This window comes from Drosophila mauritiana, chromosome 3R, assembly GCF_004382145.1.
Source record: "Drosophila mauritiana strain mau12 chromosome 3R, ASM438214v1, whole genome shotgun sequence".
NCBI classification, from domain to species: Eukaryota; Metazoa; Arthropoda; class Insecta; order Diptera; family Drosophilidae; genus Drosophila; species Drosophila mauritiana.
Genome location: NC_046670.1, coordinates 28166703 through 28185974, shown reverse-complemented (window position 1 = coordinate 28185974; position 19272 = coordinate 28166703). Strand labels below are relative to the sequence as shown.

At 45.1% G+C, this 19272-nt stretch overlaps 2 protein-coding genes across 4 annotated transcripts; one reads left to right on the top strand and one right to left on the bottom strand.

Moving 5' to 3' along the window:
- LOC117143544 lies at positions 1–1642 on the top strand. The gene has a single exon (XM_033308283.1). The coding sequence runs from the start codon at positions 86–88 to the stop codon at positions 1556–1558; it is 1473 nt and encodes a 490-aa protein (XP_033164174.1). The 5' UTR covers positions 1–85; the 3' UTR covers positions 1559–1642.
- On the bottom strand, positions 1639–11368 carry LOC117143543 (Y+L amino acid transporter 2). Of its 3 annotated transcripts, XM_033308282.1 has the most exons (10): positions 8982–9087; positions 6122–6444; positions 5371–5617; positions 4412–4485; positions 4208–4353; positions 3927–4141; positions 3634–3863; positions 3323–3575; positions 3162–3223; positions 1639–2936 (listed from the first exon to the last, which is right to left on the bottom strand). In XM_033308282.1, exons 2-10 carry the CDS (start codon positions 6407–6409, stop codon positions 2934–2936), a joined length of 1518 nt encoding a protein of 505 aa, XP_033164173.1. In that variant the 5' UTR covers positions 6410–6444; positions 8982–9087; the 3' UTR covers positions 1639–2933. The 3 variants fall into 3 exon arrangements, with proteins under 3 accessions (XP_033164173.1, XP_033164171.1, XP_033164170.1); XM_033308280.1 differs by lacking the exons at positions 3162–3223; positions 8982–9087 and adding an exon at positions 11142–11368; XM_033308279.1 differs by lacking the exon at positions 3162–3223.
- Between the last annotated feature and the right edge of the window lie 7904 nt (positions 11369–19272).

The window sequence follows — 19272 nt, the reverse complement described above, 5'->3', positions numbered from 1 at the left end:
TTAATCAAACTCTACTTTTAGACTGTCGAAATTATAGCTTTCAAAATTTTTTAAAATTCTACAAAAAGAAAAAAAATTCTTCACCATGAACAGACCTCCGGCGAACAAAAAGGATCACGTAGTGTTGGTCGCTCTTACAGATTCTAGGCGACGTGCTCATTTGGATGATCAAAGTCTGGAGAGTGACATCAGGCTCTTGGACAACAAGTCAATGCTGTTGAAGATGCCGAAGGCAGCTAAGCCCGCTAACTCGGTGGAACCTCCTCGTTACTACCGCCACTTGGAGTTCGACGGCATTGGTTATGAATTTGATAGCCATATTAGGACAGAGTTGGGCGATATGCTAGGTCAGATGTTCCGTCACCGTCGCAATGGAAGTCTGCTGCGGATCTCATCCCAAAGAAACCACAATCCCAGCCTCTTGACACGTCTCTTGGTCACTGAGGTCGACTCAGTGATGGTTGAGATGCGCTGCCGCCTAAAGGCAATTAATGTGGACTACTTCGATGTCCGCAAGTTCGACATGCTCAATATGTTGGTGCAACCCAAGGGCGTTCCCAAGCGTCGAAGGGATTCGCCTAGCGGAAAAAGTGTCACCAGCACCAAGGATCTGTCCCAGTGGCTAACTAATGATCTAGCCCTGTTAAGAGACCGTGGGATCGGTGATGACTATTTGCATTTCGAGTTTGTGTACCGTGATAGCCTGGTCTTGGAGCACCGGGTTCATCTTTCAGTGTTTCACATCTTTGGCAGCGAGAACCGACCAGATTTGGTGGAGTTCTTTACGAGCTTGCCCCGAGGCAGGCAGAACGGTAGCACCCTGATGAACGATTGTTTGAAGGAGTCCTTTGACTTCAAGAGTCCTACTCCTGCAGTGGTTTTGTTCGAGCTGCCCATAGCTCCTGACTTGAAGGATTCCAGGCGCAAGATCCTAAGGATGGCCGATGTGGCATACGGATGTCTCGATAAAGCTCGAAAAATGATGTCCAAGTCCAAGCCCGCTTACCAAAGTTCTACTAACTTGAGTAAATTAAGCAGGTCATCCGGAGCCGGCAGCTCCTTGAGATCCGTGCCCGATATTTCCCTGGCCCATTTGCGTCGTACGGCCAAGCTCTCAGATGAGGACTACAATGGTCTGGCCTGTTGGTACGGGCGCATAGACTCCAAGTTCGCAGAGCTGAAACTGGCCATGGAGCAGCACTTTGTGGATCTGTACAAGCGGAAAAGCTTGGATCTGCGCAGCGAAATAAGATCAATGAATCAAGATCCGAGCGAGGAGAACGACGAAAGTGGTGGCGATGGCGTGAGACCACAAAGGCCGCCCAGAGACCTTCATTCCTCCAGTAGAATATACTCCATGCTGAAGAAGGATTTCAAGAAACTCGAAACTGAAGCGGAGGCAACCACATACGCCCCAACCCTTAAGGTGTACATCCGGACCAAGAACTACGAGCTTTCGGAGGCGGAAAAGGTCCTCAAACAGAGGGAGATGGAGAATCTGAGACTCGGCTTGATCCAGTATATCAGTGCGTCGGAGCCGAGCATTTCCGGGGACTAGAAGTTTGACTAAATAATCATCCGGCACTTGTGATGTCTAGTGAAACTCCTTTTCCCAAGTGAACAAATAAATGCAGTCCATTTAGATTTCGTATCGTTCTTATTTCCAGAAATACAGAGGTTGTAGGGTATACGTCATATAATATAATATACATTTATATATAAATACAATATTATTGTCAACAATATGTTTCATAGTAGTTAAACTGATTTCCCAGCTGCGGCTCCATATTTAATGTGTAACAGTTAATTAGTTGAATGCTAAATAGGCAATAATATTTTCATATGAATAACACTAAGTGACGAACACTCAAAGCAACAACAACTAATGAAAGTTTAAATCAATGCTATATCAATTCGATTGGATTCGTAATTAGACAACAATTTGCATATAGTGTTATTCTCAGTATATTAATATGTATGTTGGCAATGTTCCTGTTCTCGTTCAACAACTTTAATCGTTTCTCTTGTTGGATATGTGCATTATGCGATGGTCTTGTATATTGGCTTGGGCTTTGTACAGGCAGCACCCTCTACGATGCACAAGTGAAACCTAAACTGAGCAACCTAAATGTAAGTATTAACTTAGGACAAGTGAAATTTAATTGCGGTGTCACTTAAGCTAGATTCGTTTAAATCAATAAAAGTAATCAATCGTGCTCTAAAATGTTCATGATTTGTAGGTACTACGATGGGCTCTGTAGATCCTTCCGATGAGTATGTTCAAGCGTTCTTCTAGCTTTCTAGATCAAGCCAGGCCTAGAGCATGGTTCCTAAATGCCTCAAAAAACTAGTTTTCAAATGCAGTTTATAATAAACAATAGCTTTTATCGGGACTTCACAGTTTGCCTAACCAATTTTCGAGAATACTTGAAAATCCTAAAAGACTCGTTCTGCTTGCACAGCTCTGTTAAAAAATGCCAAATCCAAATTCGAACCCAATTCACGGACAGCTCTGGACACCTTGATTCCTTGTAGTTTTCCACAGTCTTTCTTATAAATTTCGATCCAGACCTTTGTTGGGAACTTCCTTGTAATCCTATCCTCGTAATCCTGGGCCTTGCTTCAACTTAAGACTTACATGTGTATATAAAAATATATATATGGTATATATCGTATAGTCGCCCAGGAGCTGGCAGAAGTTGTTGTGTGTTTCGTGTGTATATCATTGGTTGGCTACACAAAAGCGTTTACGTTGTCTATATAATGCATTATGCAATCAAGTGTGTGCTTTTAAATGCTTTTCTCTGCTCTTGGCTAACTTGAAATATTATCTCTGCTGTCTTCCCCGAAGAACGTTCTTTACCTTTACACCTGAGCTGGTTTCGTCTGCTTTCCGAGTACCATGAGCATTTTCTGTAGGAATCGTGTGAGGCTTACTGAAAAGTATAAAACATTAAAGTAAGATTAGATGAATAGCTTAAGACGGGCTCATCTACTAGTTGGCTAGAGTTAGGGGTGCAAAGTAAGTTTAGGGTTGCAAAACTTGTGGCTCGTTAGTGGAGTTAGTAGTTCTTCTAGAGATTAGTGCGCAAGTAAAGGCAGGCAGGTGAGTCGAATGTTAGAACCAAAGTAAAACTAGGATAAATAGCAAACTTAAAAACCTTTGACGCCGCTTTGGGACGCACAACCATCATCAGTTTCTGCAGAACTTGTGTCAGTCCGCCTAGAATATCAAGAATGGGTGGGGATCACAGCGTGAATAAGTGAAAATCAACAGGAAGGAAGCAGATCTCGGCGTAGTCAGTGCGAATCTGGAACTCACCCATAGCCTTCTGGAACCAAATGGGCTTGTTCTTCCAGGCGATGAACACCAGGTAGACGGGTATGCTAGACAGGATCATCAGTATGCCGTATCCAGTCTCCACCGGACTGGCGTACATGGGCACCACGGTCACGAATATGGTGGCAATCAGGTAGACAATGGGGAACACCATGGGCACTCGGATGGGACGTGGCAGATTGGGTTGGGCCCATCTCAGCCAAGGCAGGCACAATACAGCCACACCGATACTCAACTAAGGAGAGCATTGAATGATTAATTGGCGCCTTAGAGATGTTCACCAGCTAACTCACCCAAGTGGCAAAGCCCACGTAGTTAATCAGAGCAAAGATGTCCGAAACTGTGAGGTACAACATCGATAGAAGGGCCATGGCCAGAACCGCAGGAGTGGGGGTGAATCTCTGAATCTGGATCATGGTGAGGATCTCGGGCATCTGGCCGTTGTTGGCACCGGCGTAGAAGAGTCGGGAGGAGGTCAGCAGAATACCGTTCACAGCTCCGAACGTAGACAAGGCCACAAACACTGGAGGAACGTAAAAGAGGCATTAATATACCTATTATGGAAAATGTAGCAAATGAAACCCACCTGGAATGGTCCAGGCCAGCATGCCGAAGGCCCGCTCCGCATAGGTCACCGCCACGGCCGAGGAGCCCAAGACCTCATCCGGCGACAGGATGGTGTAGAAGGATACATTCGCCATGACATAGACAATGGTCACCAGTGTGCAGCTGATGGCGATGGCGCGGGGCAGATTCTTGACGGGATCTTTCAGCTCCTCAATGATGAAGTTCAAGTAATTCCTGTCAACGGCAGCGCAAACAAATCCAATTAGTAACTGCCTTCGCTGTGATGCGTAATCCGCTTACCATCCGTTGTAGGCAAACAGTCCGGAGTAGAAGGACAACGCAATGGAGGTCACTTTCGTGTCCGTATTCTCAAACGTAAAGTATTGCGTGTTGCCGAGGGAAAGTTGGTAAACGCCAGTGGCAATGATGATAAACAGGGCCAGCAGCTGCGAAGGGAGCAATAGTTACAATTCCACCCGGGGAAATCCAATCCGACGGACTTACTTTCGCATATGTAAAGATATCCTGCACAGCGGTCGCCCATTTTACGTCCCAGCAGTTGATTAGGGTTAGCACAACTGCAACGCAAGCGTGGAAATTGAAAAGTAAAATAAACATATATATTCTATATATGTACATGTGGAAAGGCCGCCTAACCCACATTCGAGCCTCCATCACGACTTTGGAGTCACGCCGAAGATACATATTAGTCCAAAGATGCGAACGACCCATGTGGGTGATGTAATAATGCGAGGACTTTCATGAGCCAGCTGAGCCAATGACACTCGTTATTTATGGTCCCCTCTATTGTCTCATACTAAATCAGTACTATTACTATTGCCATTACTATGAAGTGAGTAACGGGAGGAAGCGCCGACTATCAACAAGTGCGATTGGGCATTGGGAATAAAGTTTAGTCGGAAATGATTGATTTTTAATTGCGATTGATTGTGTATGCAATCGGTTCATGGACAATTAAAAGGGCAATACACCCGGCAAAGGATTAGTTATTAATGTTTATCGAGCAGAAGCGATGCATTGCCCTTATTTATAAACTTGAGCTTGATAAGGAATAATGTTATTATTACATATTATAGTAATATGTATTACATATTACATATTATAGTAGTAATCATACAGCATACGGAACGGAGTTTTATCATAAATATATAATTAATTGGTCCCCAGCTGTGTTTCATGCAAACTATTTTGATTGCTCACTGTAATCGGTATTTGTTTTCAAGCTAAAATCAAAACAAAACACTATTCCGGCAGACTGATAAGCTGTGTATGATGCATGTGGCAAACTCTTTTAGCATTTTCATTTGCTCACCACTCGATGATGCATTTAAATTGTTTCTAATCTATAGGTCAAGTACGCGAGTGCGAGTGCGATTGCGCTGGAGGTTCTGGGCAGGTTCTTCCGCCCATAAACAAATCAGCGAACTAAAGTCGAAACTCACGGATGCAACAGACGGCGAGCAGGCGGGCCGAGTCCTCCGGAGGAGTGCACTCCGGGAAGAAGGGCTTCAGGACGTAGGTGCTGAAGGTGAGGGCTACGATGGCCTGGGAGCAGGGTCGCACGATCATGCACTCGATCCAGAGTCGGATGAAGGCCATGAAGGGTCCGAAGGTCTCCATGATGTATGCGTAATCAGCGCCCGACTTGGTGATCATCGTTCCCAACTCCGCATAGCAGTAGGCACCCACCTGAAATATTAATAGATGTTCAATACTTCTGATACTTCTGTTTTGAGATAAACAAGCGAAATGGGGTTAATTTTTTCGATTTATTTCCCGTTTAAAGTGTCGCAGGAGTGCGCAATCGTTGTCATCTGTCACCGCCACTGCGGCGTATACGTAATTTTATTGAGCAGGAGCCGCTCTTCGTGCGTTTGACACTACTTGTCATGTCTGTGTGCGTGCCTTTCTGGCTGTGTGGGTGTGGGTGTGTAGGAGGTTGAATTGGGTGCAGGAATTTCAATAATTTCATTAAGCGTCGCTGTGGCACTCTGCCAGCATTCGTAATTGAATGAGAAAGTCCTTTCCCCGGTCCCACCCACACGCTCTTTCCACTGGTTTCCCCACCAGCTGGTGCCAGGTGCTTTGAGCTGTTTATTTACACCTGCAGCAGGGGCAACAGGTGTCTGGGTTGTCGAGTGCCCTACTCCCATTTGCATATCAGGTTAGTTGGGTTCACTAGCTCACACTCACCATCGAGAAGAGGCCGGAAATGACCCAAACGATGAGGGCCAGGTTGACACTGCCCGTGTACTTCAGCACTCCCGTGGGCGACACAAAGATGCCCGATCCGATGATGGAGCCCACTATGACGGTGCATCCATTGAGGAGGCTCATCTTGGCCTTCAGGGTCACCTCTCCGCCTCCGTCACCGCCGCCATCTCCATCGCCGTTGGTCAACTTGGCAGAGGCATCTCCATTCCCATTCACGATCGAACTCTTCCGCGAGGAGTTCTTGCGGTTCAGTGACTCCGTTTCCATGCTGTCAGCACTGGGGTTCCGATTTTAAATGTTTTCTGGAATGTATTAGTTAGGGAAATTATTAGCCTAATATGTTGTCATATACACTTTCTCCTGATTTGAGCTCTCGCAAAATACTTTGCAAGTAAGATCTCACGCCCTTGACCTTCTCCGAATTAATTATATAGAATTGTTTACGCTGCGGTTTATAGATCCATAAATTGAACGTGTTAGCTAGTTTAATACTATTTATAGAAATATTTATAGCCTAGCACGTTATTCAAACACACTGCTGCTGTTGAAAGAAAATTATGTACCTTTTAGTTAATGAACCTGCGTTTTTTATGGTGATAATCATTTTTGTTGTGTCTGGAGGGAATGGGCTATTCTGGCGCTGACTTTGAGAAATGGCGTGCTAATTGAGCTAAGGGGAAATCTCAAACATTAAATTCTAGATTATGTGCTAAGATGTGAACTAGTGAATTGCTTGTCTGCGTTTTATCAGATGTCTTAACTTTGTGTTTCACAGATGTATGCCTGCCATTTCGTAATCTCAGCTTGGGAATTATAGAGTGGAGGCAGTGCCTCCGTTTTCAATGGCACTTCCCTTCCCTCTTTTTTTTCTGAGTGAAAGGTAATTAGAGGTCATTGGCAGGAGAAAAGCTTGCTCTACTTTTACCCTGGCCTCGTGTTTTGGGCACAACCTCTTAATGTATTATTTGCACGGAGAAAAACGTTGCCAGAATCGAGTTTACTGAATAATCTTTACGAATATATTATGAACGGTGAGATATTTTCTTCATTATCATTATGAGGAAGCAATGGACTTCGCCTTAAAAGTATTTCGCCTGGAGTTCGTTAAACCCAAAAATGTATATTATGGCATTCCTTTCGGTGTAAAAGCCTGACAGGGCCCAAAGATTGATTGATAGGCCGCCGGTGGATGGCACGTGTGTGCCTATGAACTCGTCACAAAGCCAAGGAAGTGGATCCCCCGAAAGCCGAGCCCCTACATGGGGATTGGGTCACGCCAATTGATTACCTTAGCGAGCCATGTGGCAGGAGGGGAAGGGGTTACTTCCTCAAGCGAAAGCAAAGGCCGGTGCTGGACCCACGCTCTGCATAAATTAGCTGGCATCAGAGGCGAGAATAACAAACAATAATGCGATGTGTGAGTTATGGAATAACTGGTAGAATGGCACAAGCAAAACAAACAGGTGAACAAGCCAATGGACACCAGATCTATAACTCGGATCTGTGTGTAACCCTCGCCGGCTAATTAGCCAATTGGCCCTCTGATGTTCTTGGCTTAACAGTTGGCCAGCCAAGCCGAACGGAGTGAAAACGGCCGAAAAGATCCAATTACTCCAGATCTCGCCTGATGCAATGGTCGAATAGATTATGGATTGTGGTGGAAAATCAGCACTTGGGGTATTTCAATTATTTAGTGCGGAATTCAAGTGAATTCCGATCCGGAAAAAAATCGAAATCACATCTGTGGAATTCACAATGCAACTCGGTTTGCATCACCTCTTAGTCACTGCCTTCAGGGGGTCTCTCTCTTTTTTCCGTGTGAAAGGCATTAGTTCGCTTCAGGGCAATTAGCTCTTTCGATCCGTTGGTACCACTTACTTGACCCAATTTCTGCATAAATCGAGATACAAAGCACTCTATTGATTCGTCCAAAATGAAATTGGTAGTCGTGTGAGTCGGAACATAAACACAGTGCCACAAAGAACTAACAAAACCCATTAATTTTGGTATGGTAAACAAAAAGTCCATTGTGTAGTCCACATTAATCACAGTATCAGTTTCGAAGCAAGTGCCTAATACATCCATAGTTAGCATAGGCTATCAACCAATTGAAGCTAATTGCGAAAAGATTATACAATTTGCTGGCAAAATAACACTGATATCATACGCAGGGCCATCTGCAATTACAATTGAATAATGAGAATAATTTGGAATGGAATTATTGTCAAGCGGAACAACATTCTTCGGTGAAACTATATATATTTTGAAAGCTAATCGACTAAAACCGAGATTCTTCTACTCAGACTGCCTTATTAAGTTTTTGGGTCTGGGCTCAGGGTTCAGTTATGCTATCACCATCGAATCTCAATCAACTAACTCTTATCAGAAACCAGAGTCAATTAGGAACTTCGTTTGATTCACAAAAATGAAAACAAGAGGAAACCGGCTTGAATCGATTATCAACAGGTACTAGCAAGTCTTTCACATAAAACAAATTCTAAATATATACTTTAAACAGGAATTGAACAGTTGCATATATATTATACACCACAGATCTGCACACATAAATTTTTGCGGGCAGTTTTTAATAGCCTTTTTATGAGTTGCCAAAATCGCCTCATGCGTTTCAATTTAAATTTGTGTTTTACCGCCGTTGCTTTTCCATTTTATTAACACCTTTTTAATTTGGCTGGCATTCTTAATTCTTATGGTTCGTTTTCGCGGATTTGTTCATCGCAAACACAAGTGAGCAAGCATTGTCTATCTGCATCTGCTTAAGTTGTATGATATTTGCCTAACGCCGAGCTCTAAGTACTTAAGAGGTGATTAGCTCTGCTACCTTAAGAGATCCGACCGTTTTCCCGCGAACTAATGGGCTTTCACTAACAAGTTCCGCCGGAGAAGCAGAACCGCACGCAAACAGCGGCTAAGGCAGACTGGCAACCACCGGCGATTCCATTCCGCTCCGAGGCATCTTCGCTCCGGAAATCTCAGCCAGAGGTTAGTCGCGTTCGGCACTGGTCGGCTGTGTGGAATCCCCTACGCGTCCATGTGCACAGAGAGAAAATGAGGGGGCTACCACCTCCACCTAAAGTTTGGTGGAGTTTATACTTAATTTTCGATGGCATGAATGTAAAGTAAATATACTTATACTATATATATTATGCTATAGGTTTCTCAAAACCCCGTCAATCTCGACTTTGCGCTACTTCGAACGTGTTCGATGTTCGTTCGAGAGGCTCGCTTGTTTCTAACGAGGAATACTGAATTTTGGAATCTGTAATTGCCCCGAAACAAGTTTTCTCAGGCAGCGTTTTGTTTGTGATCGTGGTTGTCTTTCGACGGCCGAGAAAAGGTTCTGTTTCTTGTGCCTGCCTTGTTTTTGGCGGGCGGCAAAAGATACATGCTGCCTTTTATCTAACAGATACACGCGGACAAGCTCAAGAGCCAGAGTAATTTGGTTGAAGGTTTTCTGTTTGTTTACCCACGTGGTAACAACCTTCGCGTGGGACGGGACCTGGAACTAACTAAGAGCACGAAAGTATCTTTTGCCGTGTATCTTTTTCCGTTCACACGTATGTAGGTTGCCTTTGTCACTCATAAATGCAAATTAGATATAAGACGCTCTGATTTTCGCGCGCATATTCAAATCTATTCCTGCCCACTTGCCGATCTATAATTGAATATATCCGCAAGATACCGGGGGCTTAGCTGCATGCACACAAACGACTGAATTAAGTCATTCATAGCTCCGCGATCTGTCGCCAACTGAAGCACAATGGCGAAGCCTCTGCAATTTCTCAGTAGAATCGGTTTGAATAACTTGTATTACTGGGAATATTCTCCGCCTTTGAGCGTTACTTCAACCTAAATTCGCCTCGGGCCATTCGAGTTTATTGACCAACGAAACAAAGGCTGTGAGGCTGAGGTACAGGTCCAGGCTTTGATGATTCGGCCGACTGTCGATATTTATTTGGTTCTGTTCCGCGGCCGGTTTTTTGGTTCCCAAACTGCTAAGTGCCCATCATCGAGTTGCTTAATCTCGGCTTTATTAGCAATTTGTGTATATAATCCCGAATTAACGACAATTGGCGGTGCGTCCAGCGACGTCATAGCAGCCGGTTAGAATGTATTTCTAAGTGCGTTAGTCTTATTAAATTCAATTCCGACTTTTCTGCCGCATTTGTGGCACTTTAGGAGCTCCCCGACTCGTTACTCAACTGATTTGATTGATACGATCGAGGCTTGTTGGCACCCAAAGCCATTATAATTCCGAGTCCGATCAGCTGATTATATTGGCTGCATTCAACATTCAATTCAAGCTCTGAGTACACAATAATTGTTTTTTTTCGTTTGTTCTGACTAACTAAACTGCCTACTTAATGCTTAATCTCTGACATCTGTTGGAGCTGACAAATTGCGGTTTTCAGACTGCGAAAACAATTTAAGCGCTTTCATTTCATTAAATTTTGTGATGCATTTGGCAAATGCCAATAAATTTCAGGATTCCCCCCAAGGCCAAGGGCTTACCCCATCCTAAAAAGGCATTGAACTGGTCAGAGAAGAGTGTGGGCCATTTGATATCTACACTACCGGCGTGCCGAGTGCCAATAAGTTGGAGCACAACACACCTTTCCTTTCCAGAATAGGTGGGACGTGGGTATTAGGTGTCCTCCGCCGACGAACGACGCTCATTAATTTAGAGATCGACTCTGAGCCAAGTACTTATCGACGTGGCTGGCATGCCAAGTCCAATCTGACGTATGGTGACGTTTCTGACCAAATGCCAGGTTGGCATTGCATCAGACTCTTGTCCATAGGTAATATCTGGTTAAATGGTAAGTGGAAAAGAGGCGCCAAAGTGTCTGGGAAAGCTTTCGGAAGCTGTGTGCGTGGGAAGTTTGTGACGTCAGGGATTGCCATTTGTGACGTGTTAGCCAAAAATAGCCCGCAGAGGGCAAAGCGAAAGACAAAATGGCATAGATTCTGGCATACTCACACACAAATTTTAATTGATTTTTTTGGCTTAGATTTAAGTGTAACTTGAGTTAATCAGGTAGTTAAATCAAGGAAGTTCCAAGCATTTTTTCACACTCTAAAATTACTTGCTTGATGCGACTTTTATTTAAAAACTTTAACAAATATTATTTATCTTTCAATATACGTTATTTGCCGAGCGAAATTGATGTGTAAGACCCGCTTTGTTTCCGTGGCCACAGTTCTCGTTCTACTGACGGGCAGTTCGGGGTTACAGCATCGCCAGAAAACGAGAGAGCCATCCGAATTTCATTCCCCCACAAAAAGCGCTCCGATAAGAGGTTCTTGAGAGCAGGAGCCATGGCCTTCGGCGGACCACGTTTTTTGAGAACCTTTTGCGAACTGCAAATTACACATTTCGCAGCCGAAGGGAACTCACAACCCCCGGCCATCGTCGAGGATTCTTAGAGGTTGGCATCGTGGGCTTGGTCTTTCAAATTATGCCAGGCCCTCCACGCTACTTGGATTTTTCTCTGGCGGCTCTTGCTTTTTTTCGAGATGTCTGCTCACGTTCACGGCGATTCGAATGCCTTTTGTTGCCCGCGCATAAATTTTCGGCTTGGCACAACGTTCTTCGGGTTGCTGCTCTCTGGGATTCGCCTCACTTTATTGTTGTATTCAAGGTCAGCGGGGTCCTGCTGCGCATGTCCTGAAAGAGCTTTGGAATGCGTACACTAGAGCTCCTTAAGAAAATGTTCTGAAGAAGTACCTCGACCTTTATAAACATGCGACATGGTCAAACATGCGGATGGACATAGTCCAACTCTTTAGCTATTATGGCTCCGGAGGCTACACTTTCATGCACATCAAACGATCTTGATCAATAATTTATTTACCTCTTATGTTTGCAAAAGCTTTTTTATACCTGTTACATGTCGTCGGCGGTCCTATGATACCTCCACTCAAGTAAAGGGTATAAATAGCTAAGACAATATTATTTCAAGCCAAGACAAAAACCAATATTTTTTACGCCATTTTTATACAACCACCATGTAGAATGTTACGCGGTAAAATATATTAGTAAAATAGTTGTATAAGTAAAACGTTGATATGTATGTAGATATCAGGTAGAAGTTAGTAATTTGTAAATATTAAGCTACTTAAAAACAATGCAATTTTAAAATAATTTATGTGTTTTACATTTCAGCAATAATAGAAATAATAAAGCTTAAGCGCAAGGAATTATATTGTTAAATTTCTCCTTTTCCCAGCACATTTCATAAGCGGCTTTACTGTCACTTTTCCCCTGTTGGTTTTTTTTAAACAATTTGTAAGTAACATATCGAATAAATCCGGGGAATTTGGCACATGTGTTGTGTGCAGTTGCACAATGCTTCCCCGCGGGAAGTTGTCCACAAATCCCGCCCAACTGCAAAGATGTGTTGACAAGGCCAAATGCGGAAGGGTGGTGTGTGAGCCGAGTGTGTGTGTTCCGATGCCATGTGTGTGCGGTGTGCGCCAGCAACTTTGATCCAGCTGCGAACTGTTCATGCGTGGAAGCTGCATTGTTCGGTGCTTAAAAGCGATTGCTGCTGCCATATAAATGCACCTACCTCATGCCAGGGCACTACCCGTTGCGTATACGTAGTGTGCAACACGCATACGCACTGTTGCACCGCCATAAAGGCTTGTCTCCCCAACTGCGCTCGCTTATTAGTTTGTTTTGCAGGAGGGTAAAATCAATCAATGGCCTCACCTGCTGCCTATCACCCGCCATCAAACACAATTTGATGGCATCAAAGCTTTATTTGTGTGCCTAGCCCACGAACAGGAAGCCGAGCAGGCAGGATATGAACGGACCTTGGACTACGGACTACGGACTACGGACTACGGACTGTCGGACCATCGAGGAAACCAGCGCATATTTTGCCACATGACAGTTTGCTTTCGCATCTATGTCATGGCTCTGTCCGTGTTTTTTGCAACGCTTTTGATCCTTACGTGAGTGCGACAATTGTCGCTGGCACCTGTATCGTCAGAGCGAAGATACACTCAAACAAAAAAAGGACTGCACGTTGGAAAAAGGCTGCCTTGAAGTGTGCAATGAAAAATAGTTCTGGTTTTTCCAACATACCCAAAGGACTTTCGGACTCCTGTAAAAGAAAATTCGAAACCCATAAACTGGGCTGGTTTTTATAAGTGGACTCTGGACATTCTGTCGCTTTTTCTCATCTCTGCGTTGGCGGCAAACTTTTCGCCGGAACATTTCCACATTTGCAAATGCAAATTCAAATGCTCGATTACAGTTGGCAAAAAACCCATATGCATTTGCTTATCGCATCGTGCCTGAGCAAATTTTGAATATTTTCCCAGCAATGCTGATCAATGAAGTGCGCACTTTTTGCCGCCTCGGTGGGTAAAACAAGTTCTAAGCTACTTACTGTCCGGAGTCCTGACTCGAACGGCGATAGATGTTGGCAGACACACCGAATAGTTCGAACTTTCTTGACGGGCGACAGGCGGTTTTCCACCTGCAAATTTATGCACTCTCTGACCATGAGAGCCAGAGACTCTGGCCAAAATGAAGTGCAAAGCTGCTTTTGAAGAGCAGAAGGAAGGCATCCTGGCTCGGATGCTGGGTAGTTATGCAGAGTGCTGCCAGCTGCCGGATTATGCTGATTTTCATGGACTGAAATCAATTTGAGCAAGGCAGTTCGCAAATGAACATTGGCTGGCGCACAATCAAAACTTTACTAATTACGAAAACTTGCCGAAAAATCTTCTTAATACAATAAGTGCGACAATGCCCAGACCCCTCATCCGCATCCCAAACATCCTCCTCTCATCCGGGGAGGAGGAGGGATCCCTGAATCCTTGGAGGCAAGCAACAAACAAAGAAACAGGCAAGTGAGAAATTAACTTGCGTTTTCAATTACCAAAGAGTCTAAGGAGCCAGGACCACGCTGCCGAGCCATCAAAGTCAAAGGATGTGGAGCAGACGCCGTCTGCTGACAATGCGAAAATGCAAAGAGCAAAAGCACTTGAAGCACACAATATTGAAAGCGGGAAAATGTCGGGGAAAGTGCGGGGAAAGCGCTGGGAAATGGGAAATGGGAGAGCTGACTGGCGACAGCTTCTGGTTGTATTTTTTATGGGAATGGCCGAGTGCAAACGTTGTTAGAACACTGAATTCCGCCTGAGCAGTTATTATTTAGGCTCCTAAAATGGTTGAATGCCATCCTTTCGCTCGTTTTTGCTCAGTCCTCAATCCTTTTTCCATATTTGATCAGGGCTTTTTTGCAGCACTCACCTTAACTTGCTCCTTACTCGTGTTGCTTACTTTCCTTTGCATCCCTCCTGCAATTTGCATATCCATTTCTGAGTCCTTTACGGGATTTGCATATCCCCTCCACAGCCATGATATGTCTCACTTCGCCGAACAATTTATTCTTCTCTTTCAGTTTTAATTATCTGAAAGTTGTTTGATCTGTATCGAATACTTCTGCCGCATTTGGATTAGTTTCCAACCCGTTTTTGAATCCCGGAGTTTCCCGTCGAGAGCCGGCACAATTTTCTTTACACGCAGGAGCGTTTTCATTTGGCACAATCGTTCAGGGTTTTTAATTTATTTAAAGTCGTGCGCGGGAATTGTGGAAGGCTGGCTGTCTGGCGACATCAAAAAGCCAGTCGCCATTTGACACTCGCGCCTCGAAAGGATAAAGTTTATAATTTCATAGACTTGCCAGCTCCTTGGCGACTTGCCACGCCCCCTGCTGGGGCGGCGTCTTGAATTTATGCGCTGAATTAATTATGCACGTACGGAGTCGGAGGCATCCGAGCTCCGCCGGAGTCGAAACCCGGGACTTCCCTGTTTGTCTGGTTAGTTTGTGTTTGGCGGCGTTGACGGCGCATTTAAAATAATTGCTCGGCGCGGAAAAAGTAAAGCCTCCGCGATTCGTGTGAAAAGTTTACACTGCGCTCGCAGCATAAGCTCATAATGGATTTGTTGCGTTTTTTGCACTCGCCGCAGAGTTTTGGCTTGCGAACTTGCGGCTTGTGGCACGGAAAAAATGGGTGAGGAAGCTCGGCGTAATTGGGTATGCCAGCGATGAGCTAATGCAAGTTATGGATACTTTTAAGTGGGTGTCGCAGAAGGACGCACGGCCAAAGGAAAGGACACCCCACCAAAGGACATCTCTGTATCATGAATTAGTTATTAATTTACATCTTTGGCAAGGAGGCCTTATGCAACCAAACACCATTAATCGGCTGCCCAGATGGAAGATCAATTCAGTAGTTGAGTTCAGAGTAGTTTCAGTTGGCGGCTTAATTAGTTAATTGAATCGGATGTGTTGCAGTTTCGACATCCCCATCGCCCGCAACATTAGCATGCCAACCAAGTGGCTGCCTTTCATGGGATCCATTGAACCCGGTGGCTTGATATTCGGATGCTTCCGCGCTACTCAGCACCCGCTGTCAGGAGCTAGAAGTCGCTCAGTTCCGCCAGCTTTTCAGGGGGCTCCCAGTGCCCACGCAAAGACCCGAAATCCACTGGATGTGTTTCGCTCCGCCCCTTCCGCCGACTGTCTCGGTTATTTACGCCAGCGGCATAACGTTGAAAGCAAATTGATATCATGTGGATTTGGCTTTCACTTTGTGGAATCAATAGGCGAAATCCTTTTGGCAGAGCCTGGCACAGACCCGCTCTGCTCCGCACTCCGTCCGTATCTGCTGCCACTCGAGTTAAGCCAAGGATAATGATTATGTTGCGCAACGACTCCGGCGAAGGGAGCGCTTTGCATAGCTCTTCGATGGGAAGAGGAGGAACGAGGAGGGGATGGGGGAGGGGACTTTGTAATCGACAGACAATCGACGTGAACAACATAATGGATATCGAACTCGAACCGAGACAGTAGCCCACAGCCCGAAAGCATACTTCAAGGCATTGCAACTAATTGGCTTTCCTTGGCTGGGAGAGGAGGCGGAATGGGCGGTGCTCGACCGCAGGGAAATGGCCACTCCTGTTTGTCTTCTATGCCACTTGATTGGAAAATCAAACTAATTAAAAGATTTCAATTAAACGCCGAGCTGGGAATGCACTGGCCACCTTCGCCTGCCACCGTAATTCCATTAAAATGGCAAATCAATTTCAATAAATTTCATTCAAAGGTGGAATCGCAATTGCATGGCCAGCTCAGCTTAGCTCTGCTCTGCTCTGCTCAGAAGGTCCTGTCGCTGTAGCGACGTCATAAAACTGTTTACATGCTGACAAATCTGTTAATTGAATCGCAAATCCAATTAAAACTTCGATTTTCTATCCCCCGGAACTTTGAGCAGCAAAAGTTCAAGTGCATAAATGGCCAACATGTGTGTGGCCAGGACATTCCGCTTTTGTGTGCAAACTTTTCACAGCTGCCCGTCCCCGTTCTCGTCCTCGAAAATTCGTCACGTTTCGGGCCGGGGTTCCTGTTCCAGCTTTTGCGTGTAAATTCAATAACAAATTTATGCGTTTATTTCGTTGAAGCTGCATTAAAGCGTACAATTTCCTAATTAGTCCGTCTGCCGTTTTACACAGGCTCTACCAAACCCGTTGCCCTCCCGCTGGCATTTCGCATTTCGCATTTCTGCACGCAAAAATAGTCAAAGCGAAACCGCAAGCTGCGCATAACTAACTCAACTGCTTTATTTGGACAAACCGCAGCCACAGCCCCCCCTGCCCAGCCATTTCCATCCCAGGACACCAGGCCCATCCGTGCTGTCGAAAAATAGCAACATACACAATTTCAAATGCAGCTCGGAGATGAGCAGGTTCATTTGGTCCACGGGGATACCAGAATACGTTACTGACTAGGAATCACAAACGCACAGCTGGACACATAATAGCCATCATCACTTGGATTTCAAAGGATACACGGAGCTCAAAATTAGTTGGTCAAGGTTCAATGAAAGATGACTTATTGCTGTCGATTCAATCGAAAAGTTTGCAGAGAGTATTTAATACCTCAGAATAAGATATGCCTGTGAACGGCGCACCTCTGGTGGCTCATTTGTCCTGTTCCGGTTTCGTTTCGGTTCTCGGATTCGGTTTAGTTTCCGGAGAGTGCCGTGTGGAGCCCATTAAAAGTGCATTTAGTGAAAATTTATCTGGGCGCAGAAAGGTGGGCACCGCAGGCGCATTTTCGCATTTTCGACTCCGGCAGCCGGCAGCTACAAGTGTGCGTGTCCGGAAACGGAAATAAAATAATTCTGGTTGCAATAGCAACAGAAAGTCTGCGCTCCTGCCACTTTTATCCTTGGCATCCCAGGCCCTCTTGTCCGCCCGCTTCTGGCCTTCTGTCTATTTGCACGACTGCCTGTTTTTGTTTGTTCGTTGGCCCGGTTGGCGTTGGTGCGAAGGTTTTACTGTTTATGCAAATGCTTTGGCCCACGAAATGCTTTAACCGAAAGCACTTTAACCGCATTCACCTTGGGCGGCTGCTTGTTAGTAGCCATTGAGAGCAGAACAGACACAGAGCTGAACAGAGCGGCTCCCCACTTGGTTCCGAACTCCATTCTGCTGCCCAAAAGGCCGTAAAATGCCTGCAAGTTACGGCCATACGGCCGTATACGGCCATGTGCCCCTTGGCTGCTGTTCCCGAAAAATGTTTCATTGCCATTGCTGCTCTTCCTGCTCCGGATCCCCGACTGTTCCGGACACCTCCTTGTGGACAGCCCTCCCACTCCCCACCTCTTCACGGCTGCCCGAGTTTCTATTATGTAGCATATCGTAATCTCACTTGAGTCAAAGGTTTAGCTACCGACACCCAGAAAACACCCGCAACGCCCAAAAGCACCAGCAACAACGACCCGCAGCTAACACTTTGTAAATAGTCATCGGCGTGTTTATTACTCAGCCGTGCCGGAGTGTCTCTCCCTTCCGCCGGACTCCGCTCCGCCGGAGTCGCTCTGCCGGCTGCTCCTGCGGTTAGTTGCTAGTGTTGCCGTGTAATCGCTGTTGCGAAAGATTTTCACCCGGAGTCTGTGTGTGCTTGACTTTTCGCTTAATGAGAGTACAGTTTAAACTTTGCGTATCACGGACGGAAAACTGAATCGCTTCTCTAATCTGAGCAAAAAGGGAGCATCGGACTACAGATTTTCAATATGTTGAAATTGTATATGTTTCATATTAAGCTTACCGTTTCAAAATTAAAGCCAAAAACCACAGAAATAAATTAAAAACGTTTTCTTTTTCCATTCTCAGAAATATTTAATTACGCATCGTTTTGCTGCAGTTTAAAATTGCATTTGCCAACTTTACTCGAGTGAGCTTTAAGCGCAGAAACATCATTGCAGCACAGGGCCAAAACGGTGAGTAATTGGTAACTGCTACTTAGAGGCACTAACTACACTCGTCCTTCGCTCATTCCGCCTGCCATTTCGCCCTCGACGTCACAACTGGCGAACACAAAACACAACACAACAAAACAAACAATTTCTCTCGCACGAAATTTATCGTTTGCATAAATTTGCTTTATTGCCCGGTTCCATGTCCTTGTGCGCGTATGTATGCGTGCGTCTGTGTGGGTGTGCGGGTGAGTTAGTGGCTGTGTATTTGTATTGCCAACGGAAGTGTAACTTTCGCTTCCAGGCCAGGCATGGCCAAAAACAACAACAACAGTGAGTTGAATGCGGCGAACAAAGTTTTCCATTATTCAATTTAACTAATGAAACTGAAAATTCATTTTACCACATTAACAAACACACACACACACACAGACAGACAGACAGACAGAAGGCGAGAAATAGAGTGGGCAGGAGGACACGAAGGACGAAGGCAGGAAATGTGACTCGCCTCCGGAAAGGAAAGGACATGTGTGCGTGCTGGACTCCTGTTTTTGGGACTCGGCTTCTCCGCCGGCATTTGAGCCGCCATAAAGCGCGGAAATTTATATTGCAGAGAACTGAGCAAGGACAACCGCGTCGAGGCGCCACCCTATTGCGTTGACATTTAAATAATTAAGTATATTTTTAGCCTGGCCATCCAAATGCCATTCGCGAGTCCTGTTTCAGTATCAGCCATGTGAACTAACATCCCTGTGGCGAAGGTGTCTAAATGTATGAAAACATATATTTTGAAAACGGAACAGAAAACTAAAGACTTATTACAAAAGAAT